This window comes from Rhipicephalus microplus, chromosome 5, assembly GCF_043290135.1.
Source record: "Rhipicephalus microplus isolate Deutch F79 chromosome 5, USDA_Rmic, whole genome shotgun sequence".
Classification (NCBI taxonomy): domain Eukaryota; kingdom Metazoa; phylum Arthropoda; class Arachnida; order Ixodida; family Ixodidae; genus Rhipicephalus; species Rhipicephalus microplus.
In genome coordinates, this window is record NC_134704.1 from 179,158,607 (window position 1) to 179,174,878 (window position 16,272).

The following is a 16,272-nucleotide window of genomic DNA, read 5'->3' on the forward strand; positions in this document are numbered from 1 at the left end:
GGACATCTAGGAACCCTACGGTATGCTTGCTTTCTATTTGTGTCTTTATAGCCTTCATTTTTGCGCTTATCACTGCATGAAAATCAGTTGTGAATGCATAGTTGCTACTCTTAATCACAGCAATTGTGACCACGGTTTTATTGCGATGTTCCAGGAAACAGTAATTCCATTTTGAATAAATGTGAACATTGATCATGTGCTTTCAGAACTGCGTCGTCACCATCCGTGGTTTCATTGGTCGTAATTCGTGATTATTTTTCCTGCAATGGTTGTAAAAACTAGTGATCATGTATTGGCTCTGAGCAGTTTGTACGTGATTTCACTAGTTAGTTGGAAGATCATCACAGCAGACAGGTGAGTTCTTGTTAGGTGAGAAAAAAATGTGGCTTGCAGACCTCAATACGACTACAGGGAAACAGACATTGTCACTGTCACGAGGCTGTTCTCGTGACTGTGGCATCACACAGCTCTCGTGTTGGTTCATGTCAGTGCCAAGCCAATGACAGAACTGTCATCGGGGAAGAATATACGAGACCATTTGTGCAAAAAAAAAAAAAGAACACCAACCCTTGATTTAAACAAAAGAAGGAAAAGAAAAATGATAAGAAATAAAACCAGATAATGCAAAAAAATAAAGTTAACAAGGCTAGAAAGCTGATGGCTAAATGCGAATGGTGCTTCGGTTCACAAGAAACGACAAACGACGGTCACCATTCTGTAGCGAGGCAAACGCAGACGATGAGGCTTGATGTGGCGAAAGGCAGTCAGGGTCACGGGTTGGTCTATCTCGAAAGGCAGGTAGGTATCGTCGGTGGACCCAAGGTCAGCGCACCGTCAGCGATCCCCTTTTGAAGCTTGGATGTGAAACGGGGAACGAATGGGAAGTGCCGTGCCAACGCCAGACAAAATGCCTGGCCAACGCCAGACAGTGAGCAGCCCAGCCAACGCCAGACAAATTACCTGGCCAACGCCAGGCGACGAGCAGCCCAGCCAACGCTCAGGGACGCGTCCAGGTGAGAGCCCGCAGCGGCCTGGCCCCAGGAACAGTCGCCACTCCCACGCCCTTGTAGCCTGCTCTCCTCCGACACATCTCAGCCACGGGTCGGCCACGTCTCAGCCACGGATTTGGTCTTTTTCCGGCTGCTTCTCCAAATCGCGTGGGATCCTCTAATTGGTCAAGTTTACCGACGTCACCACACGCACTCTGTCTGCACTTCATCTTCCTTGATGAAAGCACCGAACAAGCTCGCGTCCACGCATTCAGTCGTCGTCGTTGTCTTTCTATGCGAGTCATGCTGATGGGTTGGCACACTTTTCAAATGCGCTTCACTTATCACAGTCACTTGTGTGGTTTGCTTTCATTTTCTTGTTTGTGTGTTTGCGAACCTTACTTTTTTTTTTCTTAAGGGTGGACGGTGCAGAGATTGAGGAGTAATTCTACGTAGACTTGCGCACTGTTCTGAAATCGAGCGGCAGCATTGTAATCAATAAGTAGTTGGTCACTGAGTGTTGAAGAAAGGCACAGTTTTTTGAACAAGGGTAAGCAGAGAATCTGTTAGCCCAAGATTGCAGCGTCAATCCTGGCCTGACAGCCACTCTTTGGTCATGACTAAGTTGCTAAGTTCACGAGCGTCTATTTTATGTTTTGTCCCTAGTATAATTCATGTGGTTGTGAGGTTCACACAGAAATCGCTTTATTTCATTGTTGAGCCTTGTCTGAATTAATGACAGAACCCGGAGCCACCCAAGAATGAGTTTCGTGCGGGCATGAAGCTGGAGGCCCAGGACCCACGCAATGTCACCTCTACATGCATCGCAACGGTAGTGGGCATCCAGGGCCCTCGGCTGCGGCTGCGCCTAGACGGGGGTGACAACAAGAATGACTTCTGGCGCTTGGTCGACTCCGAGGTGAGTGCCAAGAGCAGTCTTTGTGAGGGGGATGTAGCAGCTATGCATGTTCACTTTGCCACGCATTGTAAATTGTCTTCATTCATCACACCTGTGTAAGCTTAAAGCATTCTTGTTGCGAGACATGTCTCTCATGCTTCGTGTAGTGGTAAGTGGACTGCTGCTTTTCTTGAGGTGGTAAGTCTCTCCCCACTACCTTATGACAGGGTTCAACGTGCATGAGCAGCTCACAAATGAATTTGAATGGCATGTTGTAAAGTGGTGTTGCCACGTCAAGGTTGTATCTGTATATCTGTTCTTTACAACACTGCAACGATGTCCACCATTTGACACAAACGTCCTCCATAGACTCTTGTTTCCTGGAATTTCGAAGCTGAATCAAACGTTTGTCAACACTGTATTAATGAGTGCATGCAGGGCCAGTTCTTTCTGGCGTGAAGTTTGATAAAAGATCAAGACAGAAAAGACAAAGGAACGCCACATGTTCTTTTTTCATGTTTTACACTGTGTATCAGGGACAACATGTTCACTAAGCATAGACAATAACTAGCTTAGGAACAGGTTCCTCAACGATATTTCTAAACACTGGGAGAGGGACGTGAACTGTGAGTCTTCATGTACAGTACAATTGTGCAGGAGGTGAAGCCTATAGGGCATTGCGAGCGGATCGGTGGAATGCTGCAGCCCCCACTGGGCTTTCGCATGAATGCCTCTTCATGGCCGATGTTCTTGCTGAAGACCCTCAACAAGGCTGACATCGCCTCGGAGTCTTACTTCAAGCCAGTGAGTAGTGGGCTGCCCCCTTTACATTTTCAGTGCATGGTAGAAAGTTCTCAGCTGGCACATGCCATAACCAGTAGAAGAAATAGTTATGCGAGTCTTCTGTGTATTGCTCTGATCCAATATTTGTGGGTCATAAAGATTACAGCTGCTTAGTGCAAATCGACAAACTAACCTGACCTAACCTTGAAGGGGTTCACCCTATTCACGGCTGGCGTAGAAGCCTCACGCAGTCGCACTGTGCAGGATTAACGTCCCCTTCCCGTAGCTCGAGTCGTCATAGCTACGATGGGTTCCGGCATATAAGGTCACAGGCTAGGTCAACAAAACAACACATTATTGCTACGTTACCAATAACGTGTAAATGTCGCCTACGGGGACTGTCCGCTTTAGAAAGATAACAAAGGCTATATGCTTACGCCTTTTGTCGTCAATAACCTTAGCTCGCAGGCAAATTCAAGCCTTGTTCTCCGTCTGGCGGCCGGTGCAAGAGAGAGCGTCTCGCTGTCGGCACCTTTGTTTTGCTCACTGTATTGGTTTTTCTCTCTGCAACGAACGTTGCTGCCCTCGTCCAAGGGAGAGTAACCGGTTTTTGCGAGCTTACCTGCTTAAGCTTACCTGTTTTTCGTCGTTTGTCCCCTGGCCAAGAACGCAAACTTGGCATGATGCACACTGTCCTTCTGGAGTGTGAACTTTAGTGCGATCTTTTCGACGCCCAATCTTCATGTCTCAGACAAACTTCCCCCATCAGCATACCGAACGGCAGTCCGGGCATAATCATTGTTAGTTCCATTGTGTAGCGCTCGCGTGCAATGCAACTTTTTGAAATGGCTGCACGTGAAAGGAAGGACAATATTGTCAGTGATAACGAGTGTGCATGTGTAGCACTCGAATCGTGCTCCGCCGCGGTGGTTTAGTGGTTAAGGTACTAAGGAAATGCGTGTTGTGTGATTGAAACCCAGCTGAGGCGGCTGCATTTTGATAGAGTCGAAAACGCTGTAGGCCCATGTGCTCAGATTTGGGTGCACGTTAAAAAAGCCCAGGCGGTTGAAATTTTCAGAGCCCTCCACTGCGTCTCTCATAATCATATGTTTGTTTTGGGACATTAAACCCCCTATCAATATCAGCACTCGAATGGTGGTTCGTGATTTGATTACAATGTCTTGAAATCGAGTGCGCGCCCATAGAATGAAATGATTGGCGCCTTTCAGCGTGTGCAATTTCCGATGTCATTTGAGGTAGTTTCTGTATTGTGCGCATAATCGAGGCAGTCTGAGAAATAGTCCGTGAATTTTCGTGATGTTGCATTCCGTGAAATAGCCGACAGAAAATTTCCCTTGTTTCCATGTTATTCAGTGCACAGAGCCGCAAAAAACTCTCAGTACCCTGTCCCCATTTATTGTAAAGTGTCTTGCTGACACAATAGGACCCGGGTAACACCAGTAAGCTTGCTGACCTTTCGACATGCAGCTCTCACAGACAGCGGCAGGTCGATTCTGGTTATTTGTACATACACGTCGTTCACAATTTTCGTCACCTGTACGGACAGCTTTTCATTTGACAACGCTTGCCATGGCTGCGAAGCTAGTGGACTCAGGAGATGCGGTGGAACTTTCTCTGTAGGAGATGTTGATGAGCTGCAGCCGGGGGACTCCATCTTTTTTTAAAGGCAAAGTAAAATAGCAACAGACGCCAAAAAAACCACAAAGCTTGAGAGAGCATGAAGAAAGAGAGACGCAACTTTATTTTTAAAAAAAACATTCGGCGAGTTATTCAGGGATCTGGGCAGATATCCCCGCTTAGCTCTCGGCCATGAGCCCTTGAGCTGTGGCAATGGCCTTGGCCCGCTGGATGGCCCACAGTTAGTCTTCGAGGGCATAGCTGAGCAGTGCACTCTCCCAGCACTTTCGGTTCGAGGCTGCGCCCTTGTCTGGAGCCCACCTCTGCCAAACTTCCATAACCTGTGTTCCAGGGTTGCCCTGATCTCACAAAACTTGCAGCGTGACGTATAAAGCTCTGGGTAACAGAGATTCAAGATCACCGGGTTTGGAAACGTTCTGGTCTGCATCTGACGCCCAAGACCACCTGCTTTTAGGAGCGAAGCTCCCTACGGTGTGGGTCTGTCGCTGCTCCATATGTATGTATATATGTATGCATGTATGTATGTACATACGTACGTACATACGTACGTACACAGCCGGTGTCACATACCCATTATAGAGCGGGTATGTGCCACAGGGCTTGCGAGATGAGAGATGGGGGTACTTGGAGTGTTCACTAGATGGACGCATAGATGGACAGACAGACAGACTAGCAGACAGACGTACGGATGGATACAAGCATGATCGGACAGGCAGACGGATTAATGGACTCACAGACGGATGGATGCATGGATTGATGCACGGATGATCGCGCGGACGGGAGCAAGAATGAACGGACAGACGAAAGCACAGAAGGGCTGACAGGCACTTTGCCCCACTCATCATCATTCACTCTGTGGATATGCTGTGATTTTTTTGTTCAGTTTTTGGTGTGTTGGTGGAAAGTTGCACCTGGCCGTTCTGTAATGCTGGGTATTATCCTTAAAACTGGTGGGGCATTTTTTCCACTTCCATTCCTCACCCGACGTCGCGGCCGAGGCGGCGATGGCAACGGTGGCGGTTCGATCCGTAAGCTCTTGAGCTGGTTCGTGCGCCACCTCGTTGTCGGCGAGTGAAAAAAAATTTTTCACTCCGCAATGGTTTTACTGATTGTTCTGATTTTTTAATAAATGAAATTCCCAAAAAATCAAATAGTCAGCGGTAAAATTTTAGTTAACCAGTGTAATCAAACACTGCAGTCAAACCAGCGTGATTTGCCTCTGTAGCCTTGGCCAGGCTGCCACAGAAAAAATGTTGCTGAGTGTAATACACATTAATTTGTTCATTTTGATTACTTTGAAATTCCCAAAAATCAAATAGTCAACGGTAAAATCTTAGTTAACCAGTGTAGTCAAACAGCGCAGTCAAACCAGCATGATTTGCCTCTGTAGCCTTGGCCAGGCTGCCACGGAAAAATTGTTGCTGAGTGTAATACACATTAGTTTGTTCATTTTGATTACTTTGAAATTCCCAAAAATCAAATAGTCAACGGTAAAATCTTAGTTAACCAGTGTAGTCAAACAGCGCAGTCAAACCAGCATGATTTGCCTCTGTAGCCTTGGCCAGGCTGCCACAGAAAAAATGTTGCTGAGTGTAATACACATTAATTTGTTCATTTTGATTACTTTGAAATTCCCAAAAATCAAATAGTCAACGGTAAAATTTTAGTTAACCAGTGTAGTCAAACACCGCAGTCAAACCAGCATGATTTGCCTCTGTAGCCTTGGCCAGGCTGCCACAGAAAAAATGTTGCTTAGTGTAATACACATTAATTTGTTCATTTTGATTACTTTGAAATTTTCAAAAATATTAATTCAAATAGAAGCAAATTCGTGTACAGTAATATTCGTTCGAATATTCGAAGCACTCAAATATTAGCACAAGCCTACTCAACACAGATGGCTCCACTACTGAGTGGCAAGCCTGTTCTCCCTTACAAGTAGAGCTGTGTGAATAGAAAATTTGTGGATGTGGAGTGAATTCTAGTATTTAAGTTTCAGTGCGAATCGAATTGAGTATTTTTCAAACAGTTATTGAATACTTGTTTAATATTTCTCGGCTAATTCAAGGTAATGAGATAGAAAAACTTTCAGTAGATTCCCAAGGACATTCATATGAGATTTTAACATGGAAGTGTTTCTTTTGGCTAAGTTCGGTGAGTGTTGTAGGGATAGTGTTCCTCAGTTGTTTCATCATGGATGAGGCAATGCAGAGATCAGATTTACATGATTTGGTGCAACCAATGTGAGGTCTACAGCACTTTACACATGAAAGGGTAAGACTGTTTCATGCACCACTCCCCTCCTCAACATTTGTGGAGGCCCAACTGATTTGGCAGTCGAGGGCATGGAACCTGCGCTTTCGTAAAATAAAGGCTGTAGTGGAGCCCTAAAGGCAGCTTGGCCGCAATACCAGAATGTGATGTGGTGAAGCATATTCAAAACATGAAGGGGTCGTTCAATTTTGATATATTCAGCTTTGATTGGCTTCGTATGGCATAAAGTTGCTTTGTCACAAAACCACAGTCAGGAAATGTTCTGCAGTTGCACTTCCCCACCTTGACCTTTTATCTTTTAGGCTCACCAATTCAAATCAGGTCACCAAGTTCAAGATGGTTTGTTCTTTGATGTGAAACAAAACGAAGACGCAGCAATAAACAAAGCCACAAATGCATTCGAAGTGTGCAAGATCGAAGTGAAGAGTAAAGAAATTAGTGTACTACTCGTTATTCCGTATTTCCATGGTTGCTGAATGATTGCAGCACCAGAGTCTCCTCTAGTTAATTTTATGAAACTATGATTTTAACGGCACCGTACATCTCCATGTTGGAATCAGCATTTTCTCGGGCCAGTGTGTTCGTTACCATTTGCTGCCATAGCATTTGCTATGGTGTGATTACTACCATTTGTTACCATAGCAGTTTGAAAAGCCGCTTTGTTGCAATGCGACTGTTAATAAGTGTGAAGGGGCCACTGTTAACGGGACATTGGCTGTATTTGTCTTTGAGAAGTTCAAATAGCAAACACCATTCGAAAAAATTCTAAATTTGAATATTCGCTCACACCTGCTTACGAGCAAAAGGTCTGTCTCTGCTGTAAAGCTGACAGCATTCATATTTCTTGCCATTTTTAAGCCAAGCTCTCAATTCTAGGATGCTTTTAGTAAAATTGGAAATAGCTATTGATTATTATTACAATCTCGAATTTTGTGCGGAAGCGGCTTCTCATGGCACACACGTGGTGAGAAGGCGGCACCTGTTTGCTTATTGGCTGCTCTGCGCAGGAACCAGCCAGCCCACGCAGCAATGAATTCAAGGTGGGCATGAAGCTGGAAGCACTGGATCGCAAGAACCCGCATCTCATATGCCCTGCCACTGTCGGTGCAGTCAAGGATGACATGCTGTTTGTCACCTTTGACGGTTGGCGTGGTGCCTTTGACTACTGGTGCCGTTTTGACTCTCGGGATATCTTCCCTGTTGGGTGGTGCCGCCTTAGCGGACATCCTCTCCAGCCACCTGGCAACAAGGGTGAGCATTCGAACATGGTTGGCACTATGCGAGAGTCTTTCTGTATCTCGAAGCATCTCACTTGTCACATTTCTATCCCGCTGTGTGTTCGTACATGTTGGTCTGACACGGGGACGTTCTCGCTATCTGGAATTCTTGGCAAGTTCGGCATATTCGTTGAGAACTCACATAAAAGGGCTATTGTGATATTGTTGAGCTATCTTAAGCTTGCCATGGGAAAAAAAAAAAAAGGGACTTTACGACGTCCTTGACATTGGTCAAAAAACTTTGTTCATTTTTGGTTCACCCACTTTGTATTGTACTGTTGTTTAGGACACGTGTACAGTGTAGCTCAGTTTCAAAAAAAGTTGGTGCGAGTTGGACATTACTTTGCTATAAGTACTTCTTGGCTATATTCAGACCCTAAAAATAAAAGTTCTAACATCAGGCAAACATAGCAGAAAATTTTGTTTATACCCTCTGTAAAAAAAAAATGTCCAGTGTCCCCTGCATGCATTTTGCAATGCGCATTTTAGAACCCTGGCCTCAACACTGTCCACCAGAGCGCAAATGTACGGTTCAAAACTCAAATACATACACAGTGCATCGACAACTGCGAGAGCTACGCCAGAAGTCACTGGTTCAGGTGAAGCAATGTCGTCGCCTTCGGTGTCCGAGGCACTGCTATCAGCAATTGTTTCCTTTTCCGAGACACTAGTGGCAAGTTCGTCGGTGATGAGCTTCTCAGTTGCGACGTGGTCTTCATCCACAAGAGTGAAGGCCATATAATTTAACCCGCTTGGTACAAGGCTTGCATTGACAGCAGTCTCCCAAACCTGCCCTAAGCTCGTCACCACCGCGGCACCAGATGCTGCTGTTTCTTCATCAGCAGTGCTGCTTCCCCGCGAGAAACCCGCTTTTTGGAAGCAATGAAGGGGTGTCCGAGACTTCATGTCCCTCCAGGCTCCAATTGCGAAAAATATTGCCTTCACCAGCGACACCTTCAAGTCAGCCGAGTTATCAGCTGCTCAGACCTCGAGGAGAAAACACTCAATTACACGGCGGCGATACAGTCGAGCTCACTTATAATGAACCTGACTGAGCCTGACGCGGCACCCGTACACTGTATCCCGAAGTTTGTAGTAAATAAAACGCAACTTTTAAAAAAGTGGCTTGTGAAAACACAAATTTTTTGCCCAGAAAAGTCGGCGACGCACGTGTTTCGAAGAGCAGAAGCGATAAGGGTGATCTGGAGTTATTTCAAACTGCAGCAAGCTCTTTGCCGAGGCCCGTGGCATAAGCTGCATAAGGCACTGGCTCCAAAGTTTCGTCGTTATTGCAATCCGATTCCTTCAAATCGCTTTTGCCGCATATTTCATTCACAATGCCCTAATCCGTGCATGATTCCGAGGTGTCTGCATCATCATCGGCCGTAATGAAACCATCGAAACAAATGTTCCTCCTGCTCTCTCATGTCGGAGTCGACAACGTGCTGCCACAAATTGCCGCCGCAGTGATCTGGTTTGTAAGCTTCAGGTTCGGCATTGGGCCCCACGACGACGAAGTCGGCCTCGTGAAAACAGTTTCGCGCGCATGTAGTCGTCACCGCCGCCCACGAAATATTCACCATCTCCACAGCTGAATACCGAGACGCCCGAAGAGGCAAGTTGGCTGCCAGGTAGTAAACAGCTATGATCAAGCGCTCCGCAACGCGGCACATAATCTGTGAATTACGCCCAAGCCAAGGTCCCACTTTTGAAGTTTTGTAGAGTGGCAGGAAAAAGCGTGCAAGACCTCCCGTCTGCCATCCTGACCACACACACGCACACCAAGAGTGAGCAATACGCGGACCCGCGACACAGATGCCAGAACGCGTGGTACAGCTCTGTGCCCATTTCTAGTTGGAAAATAAAACTTCTGTATTCGAGCCAGCATGGCTGGCATCGCGGATCAGTGGAGACGGGCGAAGGAGTTGTTATCATGAGAGGAGAGCAGATTTGAAGAGAAGGGCAAGGAGTTGCGATAGGGTGAAGAGAGGGGAGGATACAGTGGGAAGGCGACTGCAAAACGAGCAACTCACGCATAGAAAAGAGTGCCTGCGCACGCAGAGGTCAAAGCACGGCCGCCTGGATCGGCACGCTCGGCGGTGTGCAATGCATCAGCGGCCGTGGTCAAAGAATTGTTCTGTTGCGCCTGTGGGTTTGCGTGGCCTCACCGACTTCGATATTTCGCAATTCATTCCGCGCAAATTAGCAGCCGTTTTTACGCTTCCCCACACGTGCGGAGGGCGTGCTGAGCCCAGTGCGAAGTGAGCGAGAACAGTTTCTAAACACAAAACGAATCGCGAATTAGCAGAGTCAGTGGGGTACGATACAATAAGACAAGCCGCAGACGATCAGATACAGTCGGTGGCCGTCGATGTCGGCAAGTGGTCTGGTCACTCTAGGCCGGCGACGCCAACAACAGTACCAGCGATCAAAAACAGGGAAGATGGCCGAACGGTCTTCGAAAGATCGGTTGCAGTGTAAAAACACAAGCCTCGTCTGGCAATGCAGGGTGCTCAAGAGTAGCGGAGGGGGAGGACAAAGGGCAGAGGGGTGCGTAACAAAAAGCCGTCGGTGAGAGCGGCAACTAGAGGAGTGCAGAGGCAGGGTCGGCGTTTAACAATAAGGATCTATGGGCCCCTCGCCGATGCCTGATCAATGGTTGAAAGTGGTTTCCCGGGAAGTCAGCAGAGCGCCGACTTTGTCAAGAATGTCAAGAATGCAGCAGCTGTGTTTCTCCATCCAATGCTGAAAACCGTCCTTCTGAACAAATGTAGTTTGGTGTACTTGATGCTATGGCAGCCTTTGAATTGCTGCAACCATCCGTTGACTAGATTAAAGTCCTCATGAACAAACCCGACTTTTGGCCTTTACAAGCAAGATTGGCCCACCGTGAGGAGCGTTCTTTGCACGAGCATCTACAAATAATTCGTAGAGCGCCGCTCCAGCATTGCCGTGAGTGGCAATGTGGATCCGCTTCCACTGACTGCTGCCAATGTCGTCGTCCAAAACAGCATCTATTTCGCTGGCATTTTTAATGATGTTCCCCAAAGTGGACTGGGCTATGTCATACTTTCACACAATGTCATTCTTAATTTTCTGGTGAACTTCATCCAAAATGGCGCGTTTCACATTGAGGGAGAGCACCTTTCATATGACCGTGGACAAGGTCGACATTCCATGTGTTGCTGGACTCGACATTGTTGAAGGGTTAGTCCGTGCACAGGGCAGGTCAAGCTGCTATCATGGGAAAGTTCAAGTGTGCTGCGAGGACCCGCTTTTCACCAGTAAATAGAGTTGAGCAAGCATACGCATGCTTCTGCTGTTCAAACTGTACTGCTTTGTTTGCTTGCGCAAACCATGCCAACCACGCGAACAAGCATGACAGGCTTAAAAAAGCATAAGTGCGCTTGAGAGCGTGCCTACTTTGCTTTTTCATCACGATGCGACAACATGATCGCAATTGGGCTGGCGTGGCCCCATGGTGGCCCAAAGCGTGGGGCGGCATTCTTGTGGAACAAGCCAGGAGATGTAGTACGCAGTGTGACAAGATAAGATACCAGCAACCTTGCCTAATGTCAAATATTTGTTCTACATGATCAGTTATGCATTACGAAAGTGCCCAACTTTATACTCTTGTGAAATATTTTGCAGATTAGTTCGGTAAAGATTAGAGCTGTGTGAATAGGGAAATTTTGGGTGCAAAGCTAATTCGAATACAGTCTGGCACGGATATATCGAACCCACATATATCAAATTTTCGGGAATATCAAACTCCTAAGTTATCCCCTTGAAGTTTCTTTGTAAAAGTATAAAAACTTGCATGTTTATATCAAATGGTATTTTTACCCACCTTCGGCTATATCGAACGCCGTACAGCTGGAAGGTGTGCTTTGGCACTCACCGCGCCCCGCGATCTTCGCGGCTGTGCGGCTTCAAGCGCTTGAAAAGGTGCATTTTGGCACGGTGACCTCTGCGCGGCACCACGCCTCCACCAAAACCCGAAACGTTCAAAAAAAAAAAAAAGACAAGGGTAAGAGGGCTCGGGCTGCACAATTCATTGACGAAGCACAATCTCTTAACTTGCGGAACGGCTTTCTTTTTTTTTTGTCTTTTTCTCTCTCTTATGCTTTCTCCGCATAGCTGTCGGCTCGGAAAGCAGAAATGAAGGAGCCGACGTCCTCCTCCTTTCGCCTTTTCTTTCATTTTTTGTTGCTGTTTTGGGAGTTTTGATCAGCCAACCACAGCTCGCGCCTTTTGCACCCTCGCAGGTGGCCAGCGCCTCGCGAGAGCTTTGTTGCTTTCGTTGTTGCATCGCCAACGTACCACCGCATGTGCAGCATTTCTCTTTTGCGTGCGTGGTGTGCAAAGCCGGTGCAGACTTTTGAATTGTCGGCTTCTCGTGTAGCTATCGCCAGCGTCAAGACGCACAAGACTCTTAACTTTGCGACGAAGTTGAAGGCTGTCAGTGTGTTGAGGCGAGTGAGAAATGTTTGATCGTCGCGGAAGACTTCGAGATACCACGGAGCACTCTGAGTACCTTGCTGAAGAACAAAGCAGATATCAAGGAAACGCGGCAGAGCAGCAAACATTTGGAGCCTGTCATGTGCGTGCTTCTGCCCACAGGAATGTAGAAAATGCACTCTATACCTGGTTTTTAAAAATGCGCTTGAAGAACATTCCGGTGGATGGCCCGATGCTGATCACCAGGCCAAATGGTTTGCCACTGCGCTCTGTGAACCAACTTCGCCGACAACACCGGGTGACTTCACCGATTTAAGCAGCGCTACAACATTGTTGGCAAAATCATTTCTGGCGAAAGTAAAGCTTTCAGCAGCCAGTACATTCAGCAGTGCATGACGAAGGAGTGGCCGGAAATCTCTGCAAACTTTTCTCCCGTGGAGATTTTCAACACCTGGCGAGATGTGAAGACAGACACAGTAGTCAACTGCTTCCGCAAGGCAGAAGGCAGGCTTCGAGACGGTGAAACTTGCAGGAACTGGTGAAGACGACGACGAGAGCATAGCCGATGCGTTTCGCGAGTTGTCGTCCCGCTTCCTGGCAGCAGTTTCACACGAAGTGTTTGCGGATGATTTCGGGGAGGCGGACTGCAATGTCCAGGCCGTTCCGAGCCCCGCTGACGAGGACATAGTAGCTGCGGTCGCAGTGACACAGATGCCCAGGCCAACAGCTCATGTGACGAGGAGGATCGTATGAACGAAGCGCTGACTACATGCGTACTTTGCTGCTGAAGTGGCGGCAGCGTTCGGCATCATTTGCATTGTATCGGTCACTTGAAAGAAACCGGGTTGTCGCACCTGGACAGCTTTGATAAGACGGAGACTAGTGTCTTCAAGATTTCAAAAGCGATGAAGCAGGTCAAGATAAGCGATCTTTTTCACACAAATAAATCATTCTGTTGTGGCCTGTATGCGGAATTAGTTGTCATTCTTAAATGCGCTTATGATCCGCTACAGGTGAGCTCTCGGGGCCTGTATTTTTTTTTTAATCGAATTTTTTATATATCGAATTCGCGATCCCCTTCGAGTACGATATATTTGTGTTCTACTATATTTCATTGTGAGTGCAAATCAAATAGAATACTTTCTAATAGTTGTCGAATATTTTTCTTGTACTTCTAAGTGAAATTGCTGGAAAAAAATTCGAGAGGATTTCTAAGCATTCAACTGATGTGGCGGTACAGACAGCGGAGTCACAGACACAGACAGTGGAGTCAAAGACAAGAAAACATACATCAACAACACGAGGTTACAAATACGTACACTTTCATTGGCTGAATGATACAGTAACTTTTGTCACAATCCTCAGTCCTTGCGATTCGCACCCTTCGCTCATGCGAGTAGTTGGCATGTCTCCGTTCTTTGACTCAGGTCTATTCATAGTCCAGTCAAAGGCTTAGGAGAGAGTGCATGTTGAAGGCGTACAAGTGCACATGGGCAGACCATGCCCTGGTCATCAAGGAACGCACAGGCCCTCGCCTTGCCCAACATGGTATTGAGGCTACACCTGCAATCGGTTGTACCGGACCCAAATAGACAAGGCAACGTGGCCACATCTTCGGTGGCTTGGTTATAGACCTCCACATGGTACAGGATCAGCCGCTCACGCTGACCCGCACGCTCGTTCACTGCAGGGACACGCCAAGCTCATCCCAGTTGGTCTGCTGGCACCAGCTTTGTTCATCTGGTTCCTCAATTTGAACATACTGAGCTCTTACTAGCCAGCCATGCTCTTGCTCAGCACATCGGCGTTTTGAAGCTCACAGGCTTCACGTTCGTCTCGTTCTGGCACCCTCACCTAGACTTTTAGGGTGGAGCCAGGTCCCCCGTAGTCCCTCGATAACGATGAAGAACAAGCTCGTTCCAGACCACACATTGTCTTTCAGCCATCACAGCACAGTTCATGGAAGGCTCATCATATGTCGTGACAACAATGATAAAGCACCCTCTATGCCACTATGTCATTCTTTAATCTGTTGATAAGCGAGGTACCCGCTAGAAGACATTATGTGTACTTCGTACTGTGGCTGATGACGATGATGAATAAGCGTGTTCCAGACAACACATTCTCTTCTTTCTGCTATGGATAAAAATGAACTTAAACGCGCTCATTCCGCAAAGCTGCGGTAGTACGCTAACGTCGGCAAGCCGATACAGATGTGACAAGCGCTCGTGCAGCTGCAGCTAAACGACAGTGCCGACAAGCCGACCCAAAGTTGAGAACAAGCAAAGGTGCAGCAAGACGGCAGCACAGGCAATCTGATCCGGAATTGAGGGCTCGCGAAGCTGCAGTGAGACGGCAGCGCTGGCAAGCCGACCTGGAGGCGGCGAGAGCACGAGAAGTGACAGCAAAATGCCTAAAGTGGTCACTACCTGAGGTTGAAGGCGCCGATGCACAGTTTAGGCACGAGTTACAATACGGTACAGCATATGCAAGGTACCCACTATATGCGATGACGACGATGAAGAAAAAGCGCATTCTAGACAGCTATTCTCTTTCTGCCATGGAGGAAAGCACTCTCTACTGCGAAAGGTCTTTGCAGAGGTGACCCTTGTGACGACCTAAAAACAAAGTGAATGGAACCTGAAGGGACCAGAAAACTATGTTCCATTTAACAGGAGTTTCGTTTACTGAGAAGTGAACATAGGTGCAGAATACAAGCCCGAGACCAAGCATTGCAGAGGCAATAGTTCTGTTTAAGCAGTACTGTATTTATTCAAATATAGGTCGACCTATATTCGTGACTAAAGAATCTCTACCTATATTCGCGATCAAAGCGACCAAAAGCAGCAAGCTAGTAATAGCGTTTAACTGCCGGGCCTGTTGTTCTTAAAGCAGTACCTGTTACATAGGCTCATTGTATACCTCCAAATCTGTAATAAGTACAATGCCCGGCCCTCTTTCAGGCTATGGAACTAAGAAAAAAAGTTATTCATCTAATGGCCGCATTGGATCATGGGAGAGGCCTTTGCCTTGCAGTGGGTGTAATTAGGCTGATGATCGTGATATGCAAAAAACGACATGCACGCAAGCAGTGAGCCTTAAGGGGAGATGCGAGTCGAAAAATCGCGTTTTTAGCGAAATTTCTCGTATTTCAGATTTTTATTGCATTGTAATCTTCAAACCTTCTTCTTTCATCTGTGAAAATTTCAAAACTAAATTCGAGCCGCAAAATGCAAAAAAATGTGTATGAAGGCATCGCGGTGGCTCAAAATTTTGTGAATTTGCGCCGATATGGGCCATCTTTGACTGCGCGCTGCTCCCCGTCGCAGTGCTGCCCGCCATCGCGATCGGTTGGGAAAGTTGCGTCTGGCCTTCTTCTTACAGCTCCGACGACCGCCAGTTGCGTACGTGGGCAAAAAAAAAAACGAGGCCTTTTCATTACGTGGTTTGAGCGGTTTGAAACGCGCGCCACCCTAAGCCGCATCGCCATTGGCTACCGAGTCAAGGCCAAACCTCATAAGCGCGAAAATGCATGCGGCAAGCGACGCGACGTAGATCTGCTTCGCGCGATCAGTCGCTAGCGCAGGCAAACCTCATTCACGCGACGGCTTCGGCGAGCGAATTCCACTGTTGCTGGCATGAGGCCGTCTACTCGCACCAAGAAAACCGCGTAGCGAGCGGTATGCAATTTAAAAATAAGATATATTGTTGTGTAATAAAACGGAAAGTGTGTATTATTGCCTTGCAGCATTTTTTATATGCACATGCGTAATAAACATTGCGTTATTTCTTGTTGCGCATACGTGACTCGGGCAGGGTCACGTGCACCTATGTAGTCTTTGTCTTTTCCGGTTTTTCGCTATTGGCTGCTTGAGCCCAGCACTTCCGGGCGATGAGCGACGGTTTCCAAATCTGGAGAACCGAGCGATCG

At 47.1% G+C, this 16,272-nt stretch overlaps 1 protein-coding gene across 3 annotated transcripts in view; it reads left to right on the forward strand.

The window, feature by feature from the left end:
* The window catches only part of Scm (Polycomb protein Scm), a 156,031-nt gene that overhangs the window by 75,402 nt on the left and 64,357 nt on the right, over positions 1-16,272 (forward strand). For all 3 annotated transcript variants that reach the window (XM_037424887.2, XM_075896244.1, XM_075896243.1), the window contains 3 exons: positions 1,732-1,908; positions 2,545-2,691; positions 7,611-7,854. In XM_037424887.2, the coding sequence (XP_037280784.1) occupies positions 1,732-1,908; positions 2,545-2,691; positions 7,611-7,854 (568 nt within the window). The remainder of the gene's footprint in view (positions 1-1,731; positions 1,909-2,544; positions 2,692-7,610; positions 7,855-16,272) is intronic.